The 22,127-nt window shown below is 41.2% G+C and overlaps 1 protein-coding gene across 2 annotated transcripts in view; it reads right to left on the bottom strand.

The window, feature by feature from the left end:
* MYH15 (myosin heavy chain 15) overlaps positions 1 to 22,127 on the bottom strand; it is a 99,493-nt gene that overhangs the window by 34,245 nt on the left and 43,121 nt on the right. For both annotated transcript variants that reach the window (XM_054974889.1, XM_054974888.1), the window contains 12 exons: positions 21,086 to 21,173; positions 20,817 to 20,934; positions 18,844 to 18,967; positions 16,269 to 16,405; positions 14,630 to 14,885; positions 10,301 to 10,543; positions 9,440 to 9,616; positions 8,758 to 8,903; positions 7,403 to 7,493; positions 4,862 to 5,251; positions 3,623 to 3,749; positions 151 to 269 (listed from right to left, as the gene is read on the bottom strand). In XM_054974889.1, the coding sequence (XP_054830864.1) occupies positions 151 to 269; positions 3,623 to 3,749; positions 4,862 to 5,251; positions 7,403 to 7,493; positions 8,758 to 8,903; positions 9,440 to 9,616; positions 10,301 to 10,543; positions 14,630 to 14,885; positions 16,269 to 16,405; positions 18,844 to 18,967; positions 20,817 to 20,934; positions 21,086 to 21,173 (2,016 nt within the window). The remainder of the gene's footprint in view (positions 1 to 150; positions 270 to 3,622; positions 3,750 to 4,861; positions 5,252 to 7,402; positions 7,494 to 8,757; positions 8,904 to 9,439; positions 9,617 to 10,300; positions 10,544 to 14,629; positions 14,886 to 16,268; positions 16,406 to 18,843; positions 18,968 to 20,816; positions 20,935 to 21,085; positions 21,174 to 22,127) is intronic.

Below are 22,127 nucleotides of genomic sequence, written 5' to 3'. Positions count from 1 at the left end.
TGTCCCTGATGTTCAGCTTTCTGCTGGCAATTGCAGACTGAATCAAACTCCCAGCTTGTGTAAATCAGTGTAATTCTATTGCTTTTATTTGAAGTATGCAGTTCTGCTCCAGTTCAAGGACAAAATCTTAAAACTGAGTAGGAGAATTACCTTGGTTTCTTCCTCAAGCTGTCTTTTAAGTTCATCTATTTGTTGAGTGAAGGACAACTTCCCTCTGGAAAACTGGCTTATAAGCGACTCTTTCTCATCCAGTTGCCTTGTAAATTCACCTGCCAAATGGTTATCCCCCCCAAAAAAGATAATTAACTCAGGCTTCTTAATATTTATAATCACCGTCACCTAACATTGATGGAAGAAAAGGACTGTGCTACCAGGTTGCCCTAGAGCTCTAAATAAATAAAAATAACATGCAGTGCTTTATGAGTGAGGAGCAAGTATGGAGAGAGAGGCTGGTCTGAGGAGGGAGAAAGAGATTTAGGGTTCAGGCTAGATTATATTGTGCCAAAGACAGAATGATATATGGAGTATCCTACAGAGTCCTCTGGACACCATTAAAGGCAGTGAAAAATGCATAATATTTGATATTATAAACTATATTACTGTGTACTGTCTATTGATGTAAATATGCTCCTACTGCATCTTGTAATATGTCATGTCAATCTGCTTATGTTTTGGTTCAGCATTGTTTTCAGCTCTGTGTTGGATCTCAGCTTTTCAAATTTCTGCAATCTTCACCCTATTGTATAGTTTATTGAACAAATACCCTGGCTGTTGACCGTATTGACCTATGTGTAATCTGCCTTGAGTCTCAGTGAGAAAAGAGGACTATAAATAAAATAAAATAACCAACAAGAAATGAGATTCTTGCTTAAGGAGATCCTTACATCAGTTGGGTGTCTAATTCAATTGTGAAACAAACACTGGCCAAGAACATAATTCGCACTGTATTATAAAGGTCTCTTGTCACAGACAGTAAGGCTACAACATGTTGGCTCACAAAAAGTTGTGTATATATTCTATTCGTAAATATGAAGCAGCCAGTTTAACTGCCTCCAAGGGGGAAAGGTGAAATTAAGACCAGACCAGACTTGTCCTAGTCTATATTCCAAATCAGATCCTGCCATTGCATCAACGTTATATCCATATTACTCATAAATACCCAGCCAAATCTTTTGTTAAGGGTTTGCCATATGGTTCCTTGGGATGCTGGGCTGAGGAAAGAGGTAAGACTCACTAAGCCCAGGGCCGGTGCCTCCATTGAGGCAACCCCAGCGATCACCTCCAGCACTGAGGTGCCGGAGGGGGCGCCGGGGCCAGGGGCGCACATCACGGAGTTGGCAGCAGCAGCACGCGGGGTGGCTGACCAGGAGGGATGGGAAGCTGCCCACGCACCGCCCCAGCCACCTGCCACGCCTGGCCCACAGCTATTGCAGCCTCCCAGCTCTCCTGCGTTGCTGCCGCCACCAACATGCACCCCTGGCCAGGAGCAGCAGCTGCGGGCCAGACGCAGCAGGCGTCTGGGGTGGCGCACAGAGCAACAGAGCGTGACGGTTGGGAGGACGCACACGCGCATGCATGCGCGCACGCGCCTCCCCAGCCACCTGCTGTGCCTGGCTGGGCCAGCAGCCTCTCAGCTCTCCCGCCCAGCCGCTCGCCGCCCCACAGTCCTGAAGCTGCAGGAGCAGTCCTGAAGCTGCCCTCCCCTGGCCTCAGGCGCCAGAAAACCTGGCGCCAGCCCTGACTTAGCCCCCCCCCTTCCCCTCTGCAAGAACACTGATAAGACATTACCATGAATAGCAAGAAAGAGGGTCAAAGAACATGTACTCAGCATAAGTTAAAACACTTACAGTTCAATCCTATGAAGAGTTACTCCAGTCTAAGCCCATTGAAACCAATTGGCTCAGACTGGAGTAACTCTTCTTAGGATTGAAACACTGTTGCAGAAGTTATTGAAACACTGGGGCAGAAACTAGGCCTGCTTTTCTCTCTCGTATCTCCAGTACTGTGATCCTGACAAAAAAAACCCCCTCATATACTAAAATTCAATATCCTAAGAGATAATACTATATCATTTCTCCCCAGGGTATCAGGATACAGAAAACCAGACAACTCCTTTGAATTGGTGGTAAAACTAAACACTAAAGAAATTGTGGACATTTTTGAACAAAATGAGCTTAAAAGCTAACAGAATATTACAGAGCCTGCAAACTGGCAGGGACTTTTTCAGAAAGTACGCATTATAGAGCTCCTCTGTGTCACACTAACTTCCTGCCTGTCATTGTGAATCCATAACCAACGGCATTTTGCCAGGGCTGCAAGGCAGGTTTCAGCTCAAAAGGCAGGTTGTCATCTTGCCACAAATCCTGATGAAGTGATTTCAAATAAGATTTTAAAAGGACAAAAAAAATCACTAAAAGCAGTTTCTGCATATCTAAGTGGGCTGCTATTCTGGGAACTTTGTTTGCCACTTTGTTGTTTCAATCGCAAGCCAATAAAAAATAATGTCATCATATCAAGAAAAAATAGTTGGCAATTGGGGAAAGATAACAGAAAGCAGCAGGCACACGTTGAATGAGAATAAACTCTGAACTATCAATGAATGAAATGTGTATAAAGAGAACAGAACATTTGTGCAACACAAAATTCCTATGAATGATCTTATTCTTATCAGCAGTGGCAGACAGCAGATGTTGGGAGCCACTCAGACATGTGATATAAGCATAGACTCTCTCCCTCCCATGCTGCAACACTTGGGCAATTACATACAAATATGAACAGAGAGCAATGTGGAATGGTAAGCCTAAGAAAGTAAAAATCAGTTCTAATGCAGAGAAGCAATGGGCAGATTCAGGCCAGGTCCTACATATGATGAACATCAAGATAGGGAGGCAAAGTAAAGTTTTCCTCTACATCCATCTAGCCCCTTAGCTTAATACCCAAAATGGGACAAACCCCTACATGATTGTGAACTTAATACCTGGATTTGGCCACAAACTCCTTGGATGTGTTGCAAAATTGGGTCATTAAACCACTGCATGGATTGACAGCAGATTCAGAGGCAGGATCAGAGAACCATGTGAGTGAGGAAATAAGGAATACTCTCTGCCTCTCACCCCTATTCCCTAGTGTATATAGCTAAGGTCCTAATTACATGTTATACTTTACATGAGATCATCATGGGGACTGGTAGATATACTGCAGCTATGAGACCCCAGTGGCAATTCATGTGTAACAGTACAGCTGGGGCCCAATTTAAATTGGAATTGTGGCATGAGAGGGAGGAGGAGCTCCTCCTGACTCCCCCTGCACTGTTGTAGCTTTTGAAAAAGACATGGATGAAAGGTAGGAACCTCTCCTCCTCCTGTACTCCCAATCTGAGTGGACCTTTGCTGTGCTTTTTCACAGGAGTGGCTACTGCCAGTGCACATTGCCAGTGCACATTGGTAACTCATGTAAAGTGAAGTGCATAGTTGTAGGCCCTAAGTATCACATGAACCCAAGAAAGAAGAGCAAGAGAGACAACAGAGAGGCATGTTCCATATAACTACTGGTGCTGCAACTGGTACAGTAACTATGGGTCTCACATGCCTCCTGTGTTTGTGGCAGCCTTTGTTCAACCTACCGTTCTCAGCCTGCAGCTTTCCTTTCTGGGTAGTGAGGTCACTCACCAGGCGAGTCATTTCATCCAGTTTTGTTTTTGCCTCATTCAGATGGTCTTCAAAAGTGCGACAGAGTTTCTCGGCATTTGCCTAATGGATTGGGAACAAATTTTATATCCCAGACAATGTGAACTGTTTACTCATTTTCTCCTTAAGACTGATCTCTGACAATCTCACAAAGAGTATTAATGGCACACTTGTTTGCGCAAGCAGAAAGAAAAACCTTGGCAATAAGCAAGGAGATTACAACTGCAGAAGCTGAGGGATGAACCAGCCAACATTAAGTCCTTTTAAGTACCAATGTACACTTTTATACACAGGCTTGTTTGTATTACTTTCATTTTTTACTGGAATCATTAAAAAAATACTACTTTATAGTAGTGGGTGGCCAGATGGAATACGATCAGTCATTTAATTAATGACAGCTTCAAATTCTTCAACAGAGTTGATATGATGGAAAAATCTCTCTTTAAGCAGAATGACAGATCTGTGAGCTATAAGATCATGCTTCTTAACAGGTTCCTCCTGATATTGGAAAAATAAATATTCTCATAGGAATATACTACAGTTCATCTCTGTATCATTTATCCGAGATAAGTATGATAGAAGCTTTTTCAAAGATCACAAATTCCCCTCTTCATTTTTCTAAAATAAATATACTGTAGAAAAATAGCTTGATTCTCCAAGCCATCTGTGGATTGCTTTTTTTTATATCACTCCAGCTGTTGACTAGTTACTGACCGAATAGACCAGAACAAGTTGTATGTAATCCTAATAATGCTTTCTGACAATGTTAAAACGCCTGCACCACATGTGTTGATCTAAATACATGCACTGCTTGCATGGAGTTCTAAAAACAGACAACAGAGGCATGCAAACTATACATGGGCCATTTTCACACACCTAAAATCTCCGGCAAATCGTGCAAAACTCACAGCACGACGGTGTCTTCATAGCGCGATTTACCATTTAATTGCACGATTTCTGATGTCATTGTGCCATTAAATGGGAAATCGCGCTATGAAGATGCCGTTGTGCTGTAAGCTTTGCACGATTTTCTGGCGGCATTTACAGGCATGTGAAAATGGCCATGGACTAGGTATATGCTAAAGGATTCATACGTTGCTAGAATGTGAAGATTGCTGGAATGAAGAAAGAGGGGATTTGATGGCAGGCTATCAGCATATTCCCAGAGGCTTTACCTTTCCCTTAACCAGCTGCTCCATATTGGATGACAGGTCATCCACTTCCAGCTTCAGCTCGCTCTTCTCTTTCTCCAGTTTTTGTTTGACCCTCTGCAGATTGTCCACCTGCTCTCCAAGCTCTGCCATGCTGTCCGCATGCTTCTTCCTCAGTGTGGCAGCAGTGGCTTCATAGTGCAGTGTGGCTTCTTCAAGGTCCCGCCTCAGTTTCAGAAACTCTGCCTCCCGTTTTTTGTTCATCTCTAGCTGTGCAGATGTGGCTCCTCCAGCCTCTTCTAGCCGCTCACTTAGTTCTTCCAGCTCTCGAGCCAAGTCTGATCTTTGTTTTTCCACTTTTGCTCGAGCAGCTCTTTCTGCTTCCAGCTCTTCTTCAAGCTCTTCTATGCGGGCCTATCAAAAAGGAAAAAAATTATATAATAGCAACACCCTAAACTTCACACATCCTCCTTTAAAAAATGTTAGAAATGACCTAAGTAACCTTTATGATAACTTCTGAACCCCATATTCAAAATGAAGATGCTAGTTCCCCACATGTATAAGAATATCTTATATATGTCTTTAGTCACCTACTCAAACAACTGAGTAACAACTGCACCATCTCCACAAGACATCAGGCACATGATTAGTTATGGGTGTAAAGAAGTGACATATATCAAAGTAAGATCAAAGATAATGTAAGTGGTGCCTTTTCTTAGGAAAAGTGTTCAGTACCATTCTAAAATAAGGGGAATATAACAAAGATATAGGGTAACCACCTCAAGCTTTTATGGTCCCTTTCCATGTTTCACCTCTGAACTAGAACTGTCAGAGAGGATTAGTCACAATTCTGCCTCTGGGCACCAAGCAAGCTGCAGAATTATTAATGACCATCCAATACCCTCCAGAAGGAAAGCAAGAGCAATTTTGGCAGCTGCAAGCCCAATGAGGTCATGGAGCCTCTACAGATCAGCAGCCAAGATGTGGGTATTTTTCCTGAAAGAGTTCCTATTTTGGGGTAAACTTCAGTTCAGTGTGACTCATTCAGCAGTTCAGAGCAGCTTCCTTTGAGGTATAACCTGTCCTTTTACTAACATGTCCCTGGGTGCTTGAAACATATGGCATTACATTCAAAGGAAGATACTTTGCTTTCTCCTATGGACATCCTACCCAAAAGACATTTTGTCTCTTTCTTTCCTTTCTGCTGCTCCTTTCTATATATGTTAATATCTGTTTACAATCACCAGCCCCACAACTAAGCCCACATTTCCTCCTGTTCCATTCCATACATGCCTTCATATCATCAGTTCCTCCCTCAAAATGTGACAAGACAGGGGTGGTCACACTGGTGGAAGTTTTATTCTGATTATTCAGCTTCCTTCTTTCAGCTACGGTCTAGAGAAGTATGGCCATTTTGACATGCTATACTGGCCATAAAATGGGAGCTGATGCCTGTGTGGTAAAAAGGTTAGCCTTTTGTTTCTAAGTGTTTTTCATCCAAGGATGTTAGGAAAGGATTTGTTTCTTACACTTTTGAATCCTGCAGGTGATTCAAGGTGACATGAAATCTACAGTGAAATCTATGAAGAGGTATTCCAGTCTAAACCTATGAAATCAGTGGTCTCAGCATAGGAATGCACAATCAACAATACTAGGAGTTAATGTAGGCTGAGAGATTGCTACTTGGCCAAAATAAAGAACTTCATGAATGTGGAAATTTAAACCTGTATTTACTACATTACATCTGATTTCAATATGTCAATGCACACATGGTATTGTATACCTTTAATTTTTATGTTTGGATTTTTACATTTATAATCTTCTTTGACCTTTCTAAATCTAAGTTTTAAAAGCCAAATAATATAAATGGTATGTACCTGTCACAAAAACAGCAAAACCGGACTACCAGCTGACAAGATTGAGGTTTTATGTACTCAGGAGACTCCTTACGTATGCAGAAAAATACAGTTGTGAAAACGAACCAAAAGAGGGTGAGAAAACCCTTTTAACAGGCATGATGAGGACTAAATAAGCTCCAGGAGTTGACGGCAGTTCCCTGTTTCCTACAGTGAAACGGGGAAAATGGCCTATTCAAGGCTATGAGAGCGTATAGAATCCTGGAGAGACATCAGGCTGCAGAGAAGAAATTTCCAAACTGTTTATTCAATACTCTGCAGTGATTTGTTGATAGCTCCTAGCTTTTACTTCTCTGTCAAAAGACATTGTGAGGGCCATTCTTTTAGATGGCTTGAAAAAGAATTAGACAAATTTATAAAATAAAAAGTCACATAGAATCTTTATATCCAGCAGTCCTCTGAAAGCCCTTTACTGGATGCAAAAAACAGTTGTGGCATTCATGTTCCGCTTGTGGGCTTCCCCAGACACATCTGACTGGCCACCACTGGAAATAGGATGCTGGGCTAAATAAACATTGGGTGTGATCCAGCTGGATGCTTCCTATATAACCTGAGGTTCAGATGCAACAGGCCCAGGGTCTGCTCAGAAACTAAACTTCTCTAACTGAACATTATCCAATGTATCCAACAAGAAAACATGAGTAATTACCTGAAGTTCTTTTATCTTCTTCTGGAGCTGTATCACTATGGCCTGTTCATCCTCAATCTTTGAGTTCAACTGACTGATTTCAAATTCCTTCCTGTAATTGCAATATATGCTTAATTGATGTGGAGAACTAATGTTTAGGTAACATAATCTTATTGGTTTCTAAGAAGGAAGCAATCTCAGAAGCAATAAGTACTATTATTAAATATTATGGCAATCGCTATCCAAAACACTGGCCTCCCTTAAAAGAAATCGCAGGGAACATTAATAAATATTTATGTGGAAAAGTATATGATACCATATATAGGAAGGCAGAAAGGGTGGTCACAAGCCAATAATTCTACGAAGGAGAGAAATGAACTCCATAAATGCAAAAGTAACTGTATAATGATCACTTCCTGCCCCCATTTCCACTTACATTCAATTTATCCCCCTTGGCACTCCTGATTGTTTCCATCTCCTTGTACTGGATCTGGACCTTCTGAGCAGCCACCTATACAGGCATGGCCCTCTTTTGCCTTAGCCTTTTACATGGAACACTTTTTCTCCCTCAGCAAGTCTCTACATCTCTCACCTCTTGCTATTCAAGGTATACATCAACACACGTTTCCCACATTCCATCTTCCCTCAGCTGCTTATAGCTAGCTTTCTTGGTTGCCTAGGTTACCACTTGGCAATGATGCCCTCTTTCATATATTGCACATTAAAGTATTATTGTCTTTCAAGTGCATTAAGAAAACAGGTAGGAGCCATACAATAGTAAGAAGAACAGGAACTTAGTCTAAGTAACCCAGAGATCCTGTATCGGTTGGCAGGAGGAGTTGCTTAGCTTCATATCGCCATGTTCTGATCCAACAGTTTGCCAACCCTCAGTCTGCTCCAATGTAAAATTGAATCCCAGATTCCACACCAGATGGGAACGAAAGGAAAACAACTAGCATGGGAAGCCCTAACCTTGCTGGCTCTATTATGACAAATCTGAAAGATCTTCAGGGACTTTGGTATGTCCTTTCCAGGCCACAAGTTTATATAATTACATCCTCAGGCAACCAGCTCTACTTCTGACTTGGCATATAGCAATTTTGCACAATGTAAGACCCAGCAAACATGAGACATGATGTATAGTAGTATACTATGGGCTTACTTAAGATCTTGTATTTTGCTCTCTTTCTGGGGCTGAAAGAGCAAGGGTTTGTTCACTATGGTCATTCACCAGTTTTGCATGCCTAGTATGTAGTGAAGTTACATAGTATGACTAATACTCCATTCTTACATTTTACATTAAAAGTAGTGAGGGTTTTGTGCACTGTATTTTTTTATAGTTTAAATAGAGTCTAACATTATAAATATCATCTTACTTCTTTAGCTTTTCATCCATTTGCAGCTTATCATTCTCCAAATCCATGACACTCTCTTGAGTCAGCTTCAAATCTCCTTCCAGTTTGCGTTTGGCTCTTTCCAGATCCATCCTCACTTTCTTTTCTTGTTCAAGAGATCCCTCGAGCTACAGAAATGAAAAAGGCAAGTACAGATAAAAATCTGTTCTTAAATAATGTGTGTAGCCAAGATGTGGCAGAGCCAGGCAATGACAAACCACTCCTGTTAGACTGTTGCCTTGAAAACCTCAGCAGGGTTGCCATAAGTTGGCTATGACTTTATCGCACTCTCCACCACCATCAAATAATTTGCTCACTTTGTGGACTGCAGAAATTGCTACCCCTAGAGGATGGGGGAGGGGGTGTAAGCCATGCTGCAGTATACCAGATCCAGCTCTCGGTTTTCCTTTAGCATCTTTGAAGACAGTGTTGTCTGGCACCAAAGGAACATGCTGATGAAGACAAAAGAACTAGGGGGAAATGCCCATTCCCCTCCCAAACATGTAGCTCTTACATACAAATGTAAAGAATGTATTTCTTTCATCCCTCTTCTGTCCAGAGGTATAACAGGCTTGCTTTTATTTTGGATCCTAATCTACGTGGCAAATAATGCTTCCCTAGCATCAAAACCAACCTTGCTTAAGGCACATCAGAGCAAACATACATCATCTACTTGCTGTTCCAATTTCACTTTAGCTTTGCTCAGGGTGTTGACTTTGTCCTCCTCCACTTGCAAATCATCCAGGGCCTGCTGGTGAGCTTCCTGCAAGGACTTCTTTTCTTTTGTCAGCTTGCTAATAGTCTCATCAAGTGATGCCATTTCTTCTGTCAAATTTTTAACCTAGAGGGAAGCAGGAAAGGACAGAACCAGAGATCTTAATAAAATGAACTTTAGTCAGATGTCTTTCATCCCTTACTTGAGAGAACTGTCTACACCACAGTTATGCTGTACAAAGCCCCAAGGATCAATGTGGGATATGGTTGTGTCATGAATTTCTTGCTCATGCAAGCAATGTTGGCCTTTAACGGGGTGCACTAACATGAACTATGTCCAAGATATTATACAGATAGGAAAGGAAGGAAAGCAACTAGCAAACTGGAGCAAGGTAAATGTGACTTGGCAGGCTACTCTCTATGATTTAGGTATTAAATGTGAAGATCTGGACAATCAAATACTGGCACTGCAAACAAGGTGCTTAATATATTTTGTAATTCCCCCCCCCCAGTTGTTGGGGGGTCACAGGAGTTATTGACCTCCAGATTAATTGGATCACACATTGTATTTGTCCACATGAATATTAACTGGGGAAGGTAAAGGCTTCTCATGTGACCAAAAGAAGTAAGGTATATTTTGCTCCAGGAATAGGCTTATGCCTATCAGACTGACATAGTGGAGGGAACCAGATTGCTTTATATATGTCAAAACTGATCTCTCCCCCAACTGCAGGTTTTCCTAAGAAAATGTACTACTTGCATATTCTTTAGCATTATACAGAACAGCTTTATGGCAAAGCATTCAGGACACCTTATTTTCAGTAGCATGTTTTTCTTTCTCGACTTTTGCCAGTGTTATTTCAAGGTCATCAATGTCTTTCTTCAGCTCAGAGCATTCGTCTTCCAGCTTTCTCTTCTTGGATGTCAACTCTGAGTTCATCTCCTCTTCATCTTCTACCCGCTCAGTCAGCTCTTTGACTTTGGCCTCTAGCTGGATCTTGGATTTAATCAGTAAGTCACATCGTTCTTCGGCATCTGCCAGGGTATCTTGCTCCTGTCACAATTTGCAAAAGGCTATATTATTGGCTAGCCTAGAAAAAATACTTGTTCTTTAACAAACAGATTCATATCCACAACTTCCTTCTCATCCATGAGACATGAGCACACATTTTATATAAATTGAGGTTATAAATAGTTTGGGGAAAGGATTAACATGAATTCCTAAGTGTATATATATATATTCCTATTGCCATTGTAATCCAGTGGATAGAACAATGAAGTTCTGCATTTCTATTAAAAATGCCTATCTCATAGAGATATACAAATATGTAATTTCTTTTCTTTTAGTTTTTATATATATTTGTAGTAAGCATTTTCATCCTATTTTTACTAGCCTCCTAAAAAATCCCAAAGACTAATAAGCAAGCCTGTCCAGATAAGGAGTTCCATAGGAAAAGCATCACAATGGAGAAACAGCCACTTTAAAAAATAAGAATTTCTTCACGGAAAGATATGGACAAGTAACACTAACACCAAATGACTATCTCAGCATCAGTTCCTCGTTTACAAATGAAAATAATAATGTCCAAAATGGTTTTACAAGAATGTACAAGATAAATATTATAATTACTCTGCGCATTATAAGGGCTGTGCATAATAACAGCAATAAACATTCAGTTGCATTGACAACACGACGTTAGCCCTCAAGTGTGCTTTTTTCAGTTTTCTTTGGTAATTTTTAATGTCCTTGCTAGTGCTGTAGCACAATTGCAAACTGTATGTAAAATGCCACATTTCCAAGTTTAACATCTCCTTGATTCACTGATTTACCATGGTAACAGACTCAACAGACTGGAATATAGATAAGAACATTAGTATTTATATCCAAGCCTTTTATATTTTGCAGTTCATTTATTTACATGCAAAATAATGTAAACTAATGCAGAGTAAAACTAAAGCTGCAATCCTTCGTTGAACGAATTATCATGACCAGTTGTTATATTACAATTCTGGTTTCAAGACACAATCTTGGGAAGTGTAAATATAATACTAAATATACATACTGTCATAGATGTAACAGCTGAATATGAATGTTCCCAAAGTCTATCTTTTACAGTGACAGACATATTTTCAGAATATTTAATTATGAAACACAATATTCAAATAACTTATTTCTTCCACTAAATAGATGGACAGATTAATCATATTGCTCCTGTTATTTATACATACAATTATGCTTTTCCTTTGAAATGTCTATATCTGATATTGCACATATCTCCGACTCTTTCCATGACTACTAGATGCATAAGCAATGCAGAGCCATTACTTGTTTGTGTAGGAACTAGCGTGTATGGGGCTGACAGACAATCCCAACTTGGCACCTGGGAGCCTGCCACCTACCACCCACCTGCTGAGAGCAGCCAATAGTAAAACAACCTTCTCCAACCCCCACTCACTGCCCCCAGCAGCAACAAAGGCTTCTAGCAGGCCAGAAAAGCAGCAGGACGGAAGAGATAGGCAAGCCAACAGCAAGTTTCCCCCATGCTTGTTGTTGGGGTGTGCAGCCTGAAAATATTTGGGTTTCCTGCTTCGGGTTTACCCAAAGCAGGATTTTTTTCCTGGAATTATACTATTTTACTCACTTCGGTATGCTCTGTAAATATTCAGAGCATACCGAAGTGAGGGGGGGCAACTCCCCCACCCCCACCTCCCACCCCTCTGGGGCAACCACTCTACTCGCCACCTCCTGGGCAATCCCTCCACCCCCACCCACTTACCTGGCCAGAGGGAGAGTGGGAGGGACATCAGCTGGGCGGCCGGGTTGCCGCAGCTGCTGCAGTGGCGGCAGCAGCGGCCTGGAGCCAGGCGGCTCCCCTGCCGCCCCACCACCTCCTGAGCCTGCAGGGTGTCAGGGAAGGCCAGAGCTGCCTCCTCTGGCCCTTCCTGCCCCTCAAATGACTGCGGCACTGCAGCATCCATTTGAGGGGCAAGAAGGGCTGGAGGAGGGGGAGAAAGCTCTTCCTGCTCCTCAAATGGCCACCGTGGCCATTTGAGGGGCAGGAAGGGCTTTCTCCACCTCCTCCGCCAATCCGCAGCCATGCAGGTGCCAGGGAGGGCCGGAGCCACTGCTGCCGCCGACAAGGTAAGTTGGGGTGGGGTGATATTTAAAGGGCCAAGCAGCGGTGGGGCCCTTTAAAGTCAGCCCCAAAGCTTTCCAAAACAATATGAATGCTTCGGAAAGCTTTGATTTGGGATTTCTGAATCAAGGCCAGCATGTTGGCCCCAATTCGGAAATCCTGAATCTTTACGGATCAGGTCCAATTTGGTCATTTTTTCCAAATCTGATTCCCGAACTGCACATCCCTACTTGTTGGTATTGGTACTCCAGGCAGCCATGTCAGGGAATGATGTCATCACCCATCACTACAGAAGTGCAGGGGCCTATGCTCTGTCAAAGAATCATTCCAGAGCCCATCAGAGAATTGTCTGGAAGCGTACATTCCATCAGAAATTTGTATTTGGCCTTATTTAGATTCTGGAGAAAGCAAAGGAATCTCTCTGCTAATCTAATCTTAAATCAAAGCAATGCTCTGCTGCATTCAGACACCATTTGCTCTCCATCATTATTCCCTGGTGGATGACTTTCCTCCATCATTTCAAGGTGTCCCCTTGCCCAGTCCCAATATACAAAACTGGATCTTTAAGACGGATGCTGCATTGGACATCAGTACAACTCTCTGTTCCAAATTTTCTCCCCGGTTCATGTTGTTCAAGAGGGATCATGGCAGATTATTTTATTTGACCCAAATCACCTTTCCTAGTCTTAGAATGGCTTTAGGTTCTCTGAGGTTTCAAACCATGTCCTCAGCCATTATAGACGGTTGCTACATACAAATACCAATTGATGCCAGTTTCTGTATTTATGGAGCTTCAGTCCCCAAAGACCTTCCCCATTATCTTTTGTTCTGCCCTTTGTATACAAAGCCCAGAAATAAATGTCTTGGGGAAATCTTTAAAAACATTTATTCTTCTCCTGTGGTAGAAAAATTAGCTCTCCTTCTTTCCAACCTGGATCTACATATCTCTTATAGAGCAGCACAGTTTGCCCTGGCAGCTAAGAAAATCAAGGCTTGAACTGAGACTCCAACACTTATGTGTAAAGAAGGTGCTTATGTGTTTAAAGTAATTTTTATATGTTTTTTAACATCACAGAAGGTTGGGTATTTGTGTTTTGCTTGTTGTTTTACTTAATTTTATTTGCTTGGATGTAATGGCCTTTGGCCACATGCAATAAATATTCTGAATTCTGAAAATTCTATCACAATTAATATGGCTGTGTATAATAGTTGATGAAACTTTCACATGCAACTATAGGTTGGTATCTAGCATCACTAATGCTGAGTGACAATTCCCAGGAGTTCCCCACATTGTCATTTCTTTATTATCTTTTAAAAAATTTTGTGAAGACAGTTTTTCAATTGCTGCATAGCTCCAATATATAAATAAGCACTGTCAATTTTACTTGGAACTGTGACAAAATCTGAGTTAAATAGTGTCATTTGATTTTTCTACACTTATTTTTAATTTTTTTAAAAGCATTTTATATAATGGGTCAGCAGTGAGCAAGGCAAACCAAATGGAAACATTTTATTTTATCTTGGGTATATTTAGAAAAGGAAAAATATTTCACTGTGAAAACATTTGATAATCTCTGTTCTCAGTCAAAAACAGTTCTTGTAAACAACACTGTTGTCTGGTGGAATATCTATTTTTGTTTGTTATAGCATTACATATAAAATTGGTTCTGGCGTGGATTTAGGATCAATATTCATCTGTCCATACCGTCAAAAGAATTATTTCCTACCAGTTAATACAATTAAATATTATATGTTTTGTACACCATTTTGTTATAGAACACAGAGCTATAGTACAGGAAGAACATTGTGACTTCTGATTAAAGTGAAAATAATATTTCATGTAATTGCCAAAGTGGGATCTAGGCCACCAAATGGTTATGCCACAATCAAATGGTTAATTTTGAAGGTGTTAAGGGATTTCTTCCTGTCTTCTGTTTAAAGGGTGGTATTATTCTGCAAGCCTCATTCATGTCAACTAAAAAAAAAAGATTTAATCCACTCACTGCTTGAACCTGAAGGAGCAGGTCGTTCTTCTCCTGAACTAGGGAGACCTGCTTTTCTTCCAGTTCTTTCCTTCTGGCTTCAGACTTCTCCAAGGCCTCCTTTAGTTTCAAGAACTCCTCCTTCATATTGGCCATTTCTTTCTCTGTTTCTGCAGACTTCAACAGGGGCTTGATCTTAAAATAGAGCTTCATCCAAGGCCAGTTTTTCACAACCATAAAAGCTCGGATGTTCCACTGGATCACAAGAAGTGCATCTCTAGATAAAAGAAGACAAAAAATCTACACCCTGAAGTCTGGAGATACTTGCTCCAGATCTTCCCCAATCTATACTAGTTCCTTGACCTTTCCATGTGAGTGGGTTTCTATGAACAGGAAACAATTTGTTATCTGGCACTTGATTATCCAGGATGCTCACTGGATCATTAATTAGATCTGAGAGCTGACATCACCCTTGAGTGCCTGCTTCCACCTCAGCCTTCTAATACTATCAGGAGCTAGCTGTGCCCAAGTCTCCTTAGCTGACAAGTTTCATGTTCCCTTTGCATCCTCATAATATCCAAAGCCATGATGTCTTCCTTCAAGATACTGCTTATTCTGTAAGAATTTATTTATTTATTTATTTATTTATTTATTTATTTATTTATTTATTTATTTATTTATTTATTTATTTATTTATTTATTTATTTATTTATTTATTTATAGTCCCCCTGTCTCACTGAGACTCAAGGCAGATTACATAGTGTGAGATTAGAACAATCAGTAACAAGGACAAGGGCAAGCATTTTCATACAGTGTCAAGAACATTTCCATAAACAATGTCATAGGGTAAATGAATACAACTTTACAAAGACAGCATTAACAAGGATCCAATATGGGGTTGAAGAATTGCTGAAACAGAACATAAATCAACATGAAGCACAGGTAGTATATAGGAGTAGAGATGGGCATGAATCGAATTACGACCCAAAAAAACCGCACAAACCAGGCTGGACTGTGGTTCGCGAGCCAGTGGTTCATGGAAGCTCATTTCCACGAACTTCCATGAACTGGTCTACTGGTTTGTTTGGGTCATAAAGGGGCAGTTTAAATGGCCATTTCCCCAGGAAAATGACCATATAAACTTTTCCTGTGGCTTGCAAGCGGCAGGTCCCTTTAAACTATCAGCTGGCAGGTGGTGGGGGGAGGTCCCTTTAAGCCAGCAGGGCCCTTTAAACTGTCCCCCCTGCCGCCTTCCAGCTGATAGTTTAAAGGGACCTGCCACTTGCAAGTCAGGAAAGGGCCCTTTAAACTGTCAAATGCCTCTTTCCCTGCCGCTGCTAAGCAGCCGGAAAGGGCCATTTAAACCCCATGAACCATGAACCATTTCGTAAACTTGCCACAGTTCGTGCCAGTTCATGGTTCCTGGTTCATGAAAATCCATGAACCACGAACCTCATGGTTCGGTTTTTTTGTGGTTCGTGCCCATCTCTACATAAGAGTACATTTTTAAAGCAACAGATAATATGATAATATTCTTTCCCCAACATTCAAACCTTGGGAAATATAATTCCAAGCTAAAGGAACAGCTTTAAAAGGCAAGCATTATGAGTTTGTTTCCAGTATAAATTCAAGTGATATAAGTAGACTATATTTGTAATACCTTCGCTCGATGATTTTCTGGAATTCAATGCGCATCAGTTTGCCGCGGGATCTTGCTTGAATTAATGTTAAAATTTTTGCTAATCTCATATCCCTCATTTCCTCTAAATGACCCAAGAGGCCAGCCTTAAAAAACACCTGAAACAAAGACCATTGCTTTACCAAATTACACATATTCGCTCAAAAAGAAGATGCATGGAATATAAAACAACCTCCCCGCCCCTCCCCCCACACACACACTGGGGAAAAAAGAGAAGCCGGTATCTAAAAGCAGAGTAGCCTGAATTTAAAATTACATCCCACCAAAGGAGATGAACCAGTTAGCCAGCCAGCCAGGAGAGGTGTCCTCCCCCACCAGTCGATATCTAGCCCCTTCCCCACCCTCAGGCCCCATCCACCTGCAGAGTGCAACACTAATTGCAAGTCCTCTGCCAGCTAATGAGCTGAGCATATGTCTCTTCGACTCAGCATCATGCAACAACTGCAGCCCACCACATTTGCAGGCCTAGATGTGTGTTGGGGCTGCTGACACTGGGGGTGATACCCCAGAGATCACTGGGTAAGTATGAGGCAGAGTTGTTTTGCAAGAGTAGTTTTCTCTTGCTCCGTCTTCCTGTGCCTGTACCCTCCATAGGCCCTTTTCTTGCTTCTGCTCTCTACAGAACAGCTCAAGTTGATTTTCTTGTCTCCTTTCCTCCCTTTCTCTCCTCCTCTCTCCTTCCTTCCCCTGTACTCAGTCCAGGTAAAGCCTCTCCATACAGTATGGAGGGTATCTGATAGCACTTCTAGCCTGCTAGTGGAAGGTAAATCCTCTTGAATTTCTCTACAATCCTCACCCCCAGTAGAGCCCAAAAGTAATAGAATGGGGACAAATAATATAGTGGTAATTTTGTATGCAAACTGAAGACAACCCCTCCCCTTTTTAAAAGCCCACCAAACATTTTTAAAAGGCTTGTTTTTTAGTTGTTACAGTAAAATAAATCAAAAGTTTGAAACAAATTTCCCTTTTTTATGAAATATGGCACAATTTAAGTTAAGTTGTAAAACATAATAGTAAAAACTGAGTCTGATTAGTACTGTCATTACAAGCAGGTTTTTGGACCAAAAGCTGAGCATAGCATAAAATCCTGCATTCACTTCAGGAAAAGTGCTACTACCAAATCTGATCAAATGATCTGGGAAAGGGATGTATAAATATGCCTATTTTTGTTTATTTTTATGTTAATATGTCATCTTTATGAGTTTTGCTTATTTTTGTTGCCAGTGTTCCCAATTTGATTGCTTTGTTGCCATTGATACAAATTTGACTTAAAAATAATGCTAAGACCCACTGCTATAATCAGGGCCGGTGCACCCAGTGAGGCCAGGTAGGCGGTGGCCTCAGGGCACGGGGTGCTGGAGGGGGTGCCGGAGGAGGTGCAGGGGGTGGGAACGCGCACCACGCAGCTGCAGCCTCCTAGCCCTTCTGCCCCATGCCGCCGCCACCGCCAACATACACCCCCGGCCAGGCGCAACAGCCATGGGCAGGTGTCTGCGGCGGTGCAGGGCAACTGAGCGGGAGAGCTGGGAGGCCACCTGTGCGCTGTTCCAGCCACCTGCTGCAGCAATTGGGCCAGCGGTGCGCACACCATGATGACGTCACACATGACATCATCACGCAGGCCAGTGTGTGTGTGCGTGTGTGAGTGCCCAGCCCACCGGCTGGCCACGAGCACCGAAAACCCTGGCGCCGCTGCTGGCTATAATTTGCATAGAGGAGAAGCCAAACTACAACAGGATTTTTTTGAGCCAAAACACTAGGACCATGAAATTTGGTAGTTAGCTCTCATCAGACCAACTAAGATTACTACTGTGCTATGCATGTCTACTTATACCATTTTACAAACACTTCACTTTACTAAAAGCAACTAATATAAATTTTAAAAAGCAGAGACAGAAGAGAAGGATGCAGGCATATCCTAAGATTTTAAAGTTTGAGATATATTTCTGTGCTTCTGATAGCTTTTTAAAATTCATATACCTGCTGTTCAATTCTCTTGCATTACTCATTCATTTACTTGAAAAATCTAGCTAAAAGAAATGATAGCAGCAATTTAAAAGCAGTGGGTACAATTAGACCTGAGAATTATACATCACTGGGTGGTATCTATTGATCTTTTGTCTGATCTACTTCCCTGCTTCTTTTTAATTTTATTTAACAACTCGCATTATGACTTGCTTTTGTTCTGGTCATTTAATCTGAAGTGCTATAATGAAATTATTTTTTTCACAAAGGTTTGTGAACAATGCTATGAGTCATTCAAGGGCCATAATGTAGCACAGAGAGTTAGGCACACGTAAGCCCCTGAAATCAATACACTTAAGTGTGCCCAACCTTGTGTTGTATCATAGCTCAGGTTCGTTAGAATGGAGTTTCTTTTTCCAGTCAGAATTCCTTACAAGAGATCAGCTGCTGTAAAAATGACTATTGGGCTAAACTTCACATGTTACAGGGATCCGTCTTTTGTCCCTTCCATGGCATAATAACAGGAGAAAGAATTTCTGATTTAGAAAACGGGAAGGTTGAAAGAGGCTACCTTTGTGTGCCCAAAGCGGTACTGGTTATGATCGATATCTAAAGATCCAAGTAATTTTTCAGCAGCTTTTCTGCTGTCCACAAACTTGTCCTCTGGAATTGCAGAAGGATTCAGAATACGGTACCTGATAATGGCCGATAAAGAACATGTAAATAAATTAAACTCTGGACTAGGTGAACTACACAAATCAAGAGTAACTGGGGAAACTGGTTCAGATATTTATGTCTATCTCATTAAAAACATTTGCCACTTGACAAATTCAAGAGAGGAATAAATAAAGTGAGAGGAGATAGACTTCAGGTGTCAGATCCCCAACCCCAAACAGGTTCAGTTAATTGGCCAAACTTTGGCCCCTTCTTTAAAGTTAATGCCTAAATCCAAAGAGTTTTAAATATTCCCTGCATGACACTTTTAGTAACAAATCATATTTTAAAACGTGACTTTCTCAGTTGAGTCTGAGCAATATGGCACTTTCCAGATATGGCTTCATCGTGGCCACCTGCTTTCCAACAATAACAACAGAAACTTTGCCCCTTCCATCCTTTCCTCAGGATTAAAAGAGACTCAGTTAGTTATTAAAAAACAAAACAAAAATAAGAATCAAGGCTCAGTCTTTCCTGGAAGCTCCTTACCCTAATCCTGAATGAGGGATTGGTGGTTAGAGAATGCTAAGGTGCCATGCTCTATACATGCTCAGTGGCAAGCTTTTGAATAGCTGGGCTAAACTAGTCATATTGATCTCCAGAACAAATTAAGTCTTAGTTGGACAGCCTAACGGCTGAGCAATGTGATCTGGGCTAACAATGGTGACCCACTAATAAAAAATTCCTCACCCTGTTTGCTTTACAATGGGATAACGCCCCTTTTGTTATATTGCTGCCACTGCCACACTTTGGTACACATAGCGCCACACTTTAATAAAGACTTGGGAAGTTATTTAAGTATTTTTAAAGAAAAATTAAACCTAGCATGGAATTAGTTTTACTCAGACTCTCAATCTTCTGATTCCACCTGTGTTTTCCATTACCTGAAAGCATTTCTGTCAGCAGAAAAGGGGAGGGTGATTACTGATGATGCCCCCTTCCACTGCAGATGCCCACTTCAACCCCAGGATGTTTCACTAAGTACCAGACCATTAGTACATGAATTTAAAATCTAGTTACTCTAAATGGGTCTATCCTATGGTCCTGGTCTAAAGTGGCATACCTGGGAAAGGGGCAGGGCCTGTGAACAAAGAATGGTAATATTTCTTCATAATTGTAGATATTTTCTCAGAAGGCCTTAATTGTTAGTTAAAGCCTCTACCCACATTCCCATTATGGCTTGGGTGATACCCTACTGAGCTGAATGGAAGGGGAAAATTTATGTTGGTATATGGAGAAACCTCAGTTGAAATTCTGGAGGATACACAAGAGAAGTAGGAAGAATCTGCTGAAAATTGGCTGAAACAGGATCTCAGGTCCTCTCTTGAGCAGATCTGATGTGGGTTAGTGTATTTGCTGCCCTGGAGTAATGCCTCTTTCCCCACCTGTGTGCATTGGTAAATAAAGCAAATGTTACAAAAATACTATGTCTCTGGTGCTCCTCTCAAAAGGAACCAACCTAGGTAATCTGCTGCCCTGGAACCTCAACTCGGGGATGCGGAGTACATGAGACAGTATTTTAGAAAACAAACTTGTATAACATGTAATGTGTTTGGAACCACAGGTACAATTAAAGTTAGGTACAATTTGTTACTAAACATTATTTCAATATTCCTTGCTGAACAGGGTTTTTGCATTTGCTGAACTCCCAGTCTAAGCACTATTTTAATTAAGCTCTGATTGTTAAGAGAATAAGAACTGATCCCTTCAAGTTGTGGGATTTTTAACCAAAGATTATTCAAAAGGAATTAATAAGAAAGGACTTTTACTGAGCTGAGAACAAAGACTCCAAAAACTAGCAGCTTGTAAAGATGGTTGAGTTCACCTTACCTTTGTTTAAAGTCAGCATAGACAACCCTGTTTGGAAAACCCTTGCGGCAAATACGAATTCCTTCCAAGACCCCATTACAGCGAAGCTGATGAAGGACAAGGAAAGGATCCATTGCACCTGGAAAGAAAATCAGTTCAAAAGAAAAATGAAATAATAAATTAAAGGAGCTGAAGGCAGCCTTTTCATATTCCACCAGTAATTTATATATGTGATAAAAGCAGAACGATCAAAAGGAAGATAAAATAAAATTGTGCTAAATTTTCTTTACCTGGAGTTTTCGTTTCATTGGGAATAATGCAACGCACAAAATGAGGAGCCGTGGATCGTAAATTGGTCATTAGTTTGTTTAGATTTTCCTATACAGAGGAAAAGGAGATTAAAATATGCCCATGCAACTCTTTGTAATGGGAATACCCTGTGTACCAAACCAAGTTACTAAGAGTACTGAATGCTAACTCTCTGATAAACTATTCAGCCACATGGGACAAAGAGTAGTGATTGAGCTACAGAAACACAAAGATACATGCACACTCACAAGGCAACTCCTTGTTTGTCTGCTACTTGCTAGTGCTAATTTACACTGAAGTAAATTTCACAGTCAGAGTGGCCAAGGTAGGCAGAGGGGGAAAAGGTGTTTGACATAAAGCAGAACTAAACTTTGTACTACTGCCAGCATACCTGTTGTACCCCTGGCTTTTCTACTCTTTCTCTCCTTTACACAACAGAGAAAGAAGTCTGCACTGAAGAAAGCAGTCGTCTTTCCATGATGTATCTAAGCCCTGAGGCAATCTTCTGCTTTAATATTCACAGAAAAGCTGCCATGCTCTCTTCTCTCACTGAGTAAAAGAGTTATAGTGGAAAACAACAACAAAAAGGGTATCCAGTGATTCTACTGAGTAACAATACCTGCCCTGGATTCAACCTCCTATTTTTTAGGCTGTCTCTGCTGGTGATGATAAGGAAAAGAACTTAAAAGCAAGCAGCCTCCACATTGCTCCTGTTGGCTTGTATGCTATATATATTAAGATGCCTGCATGCATTCCTTTGCCTGCTGTGACTCCCTTAACCGAATATGTCGTTGAATTGCTTGAAACAGAAACTGCATTTTTGCTCACCATTGCAAACCTTCTTAGTAGTCCAGCCTACACTATCCAAAACTGTGACATCTCCAGCAAACTATGATAAATGGCCATGAATGGGTAGAAGCCACGGCCGGCCATAAGTAAAACCAGTCACCATGAACAGGGTACTTGTATGTCTCTGTGAAATATTTGCTGTTCCCAGTAATTTTCATAGGGCCGAACTAGTCA

The sequence above is a fragment of the Eublepharis macularius genome, chromosome 3 (genome assembly GCF_028583425.1).
Source record: "Eublepharis macularius isolate TG4126 chromosome 3, MPM_Emac_v1.0, whole genome shotgun sequence".
In the NCBI taxonomy this organism is placed as follows: Eukaryota; Metazoa; Chordata; class Lepidosauria; order Squamata; family Eublepharidae; genus Eublepharis; species Eublepharis macularius.
The sequence above is the reverse complement of the archived record's forward strand: the minus strand, read 5'-3'. Positions and strand labels throughout refer to the sequence as shown.